Genomic DNA, 2,596 nt, shown 5'->3' with positions numbered 1-2,596 from the left:
CGATTATAAACACAATATAATCATTTAAATTTGTTATTTATAATTTTTCACACGAAATGGAAAAGAAAAAAATGCACGGAGTTCAAATTTAGTCATTTTAAATTAGAAAATGTTACATAATATTTCGAAAAGATTACTTGGTTCCATTTTACTTTTCATCCAAATGGATTAACACGTGTATCAAGTTTCGGGGAAGCACGCAAAAGAAAGATTAATGGTGCACTTTCACCTATGACGAAGACTTTTGAAACCACGAGTCAACGTCAAGGATTGGAAGGAACCTAAGGAGTTGGATTCCATCTTTTTGGCATGGAAATATACATTAAGGGGTGTGCTATTCACACATCCCATTTTACTTCTTACACACCTCCTGATAATTTATATTCGTTGATCTACTTCAATTCATTTGATCCGATAGCCGAAAATTGAAAAGATGTGTGAGAAGTAAAATAAAGTGTGTGCATATCACATCCCCTGCAACAAATGCTTTAGACTTTGTCAAAAGGCAAAGCCACCCAACCCTAGAGAATAAAGGCTCCATTTTTCTGCAATCCCCTATTTTGGAAATGTGATAAATTTAACAAAGGTATTTGAAAATTTACGATAATAAATTGCATAAAATTAAACGTAAAATGAATGAGTAAAATTTGTTAATATCTTGATGCACTTAAATTCGCAAGCTATTGTAATGACACCCGAATCTTAGAAAGAGTTAAAAGTATGAAAAGTTCAAAGCTCCCTAAGAAAAAGAATGACAAACTGTTTTATTCAACTATGATCAGATAGATGTACATCCAACGACTCATCTACAAATGGGTGCACGTGTCGACTGTAAAACAATGAATCACCATAATTAATCACATCACGACCGTCCAAATCCACCAAGAAACTGCCAAACCCAATAATCACCATATGGATTGAAAAGACACGAAGTTAAACAAATCTAAAACAAAAAAAAAAAAAAAAAACATTAACAAAAATAAACAATAGAAGAAAAAGAAAATAATAGATCTCGACCGTCCATCAAAACCCAGATCTGAGAGTCGATGAGGAGTGACGAATAGCAAAACCCGAAAGGGTAAACCCCTTGAATCTAAGCCAACACAACGGCGAAGAAGACTCCAGCAAGAGCAGTTCCAGCAATAACAACGCGGCTGATGGCGGAGGTGCCACTTGGAGGAAGAGCCTCTGCCGGTGGGGAGTTCGGGCTTGCGCCAGAGGGAGCAGGTGGGGACGACGGAGACTCAGCAGATGGTGTGGAAGCTGGTGTGGAAGCTGGTGGGGAGGCACTTGGGGTTGGTGCTGTCACTGGTGATGGAGTTGGTGACACGGTTGGTGTTTTGCTGGGTGATGGAACTGGTACGGCTGATGGCGGTGTGGCGGTTGGTGGGGTGGCCGTTGGTGGGGTGGCCGTTGGTGGGGTGGCCGTTGGTGGGGTGGCCGTTGGCGGCGTGGCGGTTGGGGGTGAGGCTGTGGGTGCAGCTCCTGGGGCCTGGGCTATGCATGATGTGGCCAAAAGACTCAAAACCATCAAAACTTGGAACCCTGCAAAACCCATCTTCATTTTTAGAGAGAGAAAGAGAGAGAATTTGACGAGTGAGAGGGAGAGAAGGAGTTTCAGAGATGTGGGAGTGAGGGGGTTTCAAAAGGAGAGGGGAATATAAAAAGGTTGGAGAGAAAGTGGGGGGGGTGCTGAGGGACAGCGTTACAAATTCAATAATGCTGGATTGAGATTCCCACAATGGTTAAATTATATAATAATTTTGTTAAGCCAGCGAGGGTGGTCGTGTGAATAATTGGTCAGCCTTGGACACCCTTTCTAATAGTTTGAACTTTCTTCAAGGATCATCTACGGGTAGAACCACCAAACGCGGTTTCGTTTTGTTTCGGTTCGCTTCGCTTCGATTAGGGTTGTATTAGTAATCTAGTGTAAATTGTTGAAGAATGTAACTTTATATCCGAAACTAAACAGAATAAATACTACTTGTATTGAATGGTTTTACTTTTAATTGAATCGTGACATTTTGTGATAAAACAAAAAACCTATCAAAACTATGACATAATGAAATTGTGATAATATTATGAACTGCTGGCGAGACTAAAAAATCATTGATAAAAGCATGGTTTGTGCGCTTTTAAGATTGTATGATGTAGGGGGGAAATTGTGTTTGAACATGTCACATGGATTTGGTTGCTGATGAGGGTTAGTAATACGTCTCTTTCTACCACATTTTCTGGTGTATTAGCATTTTGGCAATATAATAGTGAGGATCTTAGCTTTTAATAGTCTGGATTTGGTCGTTTTGCCCTTTTCAACAACTACAAGTGTGGTCGATGATTTTACTAAAATGACCCTTTCATTATCAGTTGTTGTCCATATGCATCCTTAATCAACAATCACACTATCTTGTTTTTAGAAAGGCTAAATAACTCTCTCATTCTTTTGATTTGCTCAGATTTTCAGTTTGGTACTTGTCATTTTGGTCATTTTTACGTAATTTTAAAGGTAATTTACAGATATATATATGTAACGTAGCAATTCAAAAAATAGATAAACATATTTTATGAGATAAAACACACGACTCAAATACATCAA

At 38.9% G+C, this 2,596-nt stretch overlaps 1 protein-coding gene across 1 annotated transcript; it reads right to left on the bottom strand.

Moving 5' to 3' along the window:
* Positions 1-740: 740 nt before the first annotated feature.
* LOC137715322 (classical arabinogalactan protein 4-like) lies at positions 741-1,827 on the bottom strand. Its single transcript, XM_068454609.1, has one exon. It carries the CDS (start codon positions 1,562-1,564, stop codon positions 1,094-1,096), a length of 471 nt encoding a protein of 156 aa, XP_068310710.1. The 5' UTR covers positions 1,565-1,827; the 3' UTR covers positions 741-1,093.
* Between the last annotated feature and the right edge of the window lie 769 nt (positions 1,828-2,596).

This window comes from Pyrus communis, chromosome 1 (genome assembly GCF_963583255.1).
Source record: "Pyrus communis chromosome 1, drPyrComm1.1, whole genome shotgun sequence".
NCBI classification, from domain to species: domain Eukaryota; kingdom Viridiplantae; phylum Streptophyta; class Magnoliopsida; order Rosales; family Rosaceae; genus Pyrus; species Pyrus communis.
Note: the sequence above shows the minus strand (reverse complement) of the source record. Positions and strands in the feature narration are given on the sequence as shown.

What these genes read in the sequence shown, in the direction of transcription:
- LOC137715322 (XM_068454609.1), bottom strand. Translation starts at nt 1,564, where the DNA reads ATGAAGATGGGTTTTGCAGGGTTCCAAGTTTTGATGGTTTTGAGTCTT.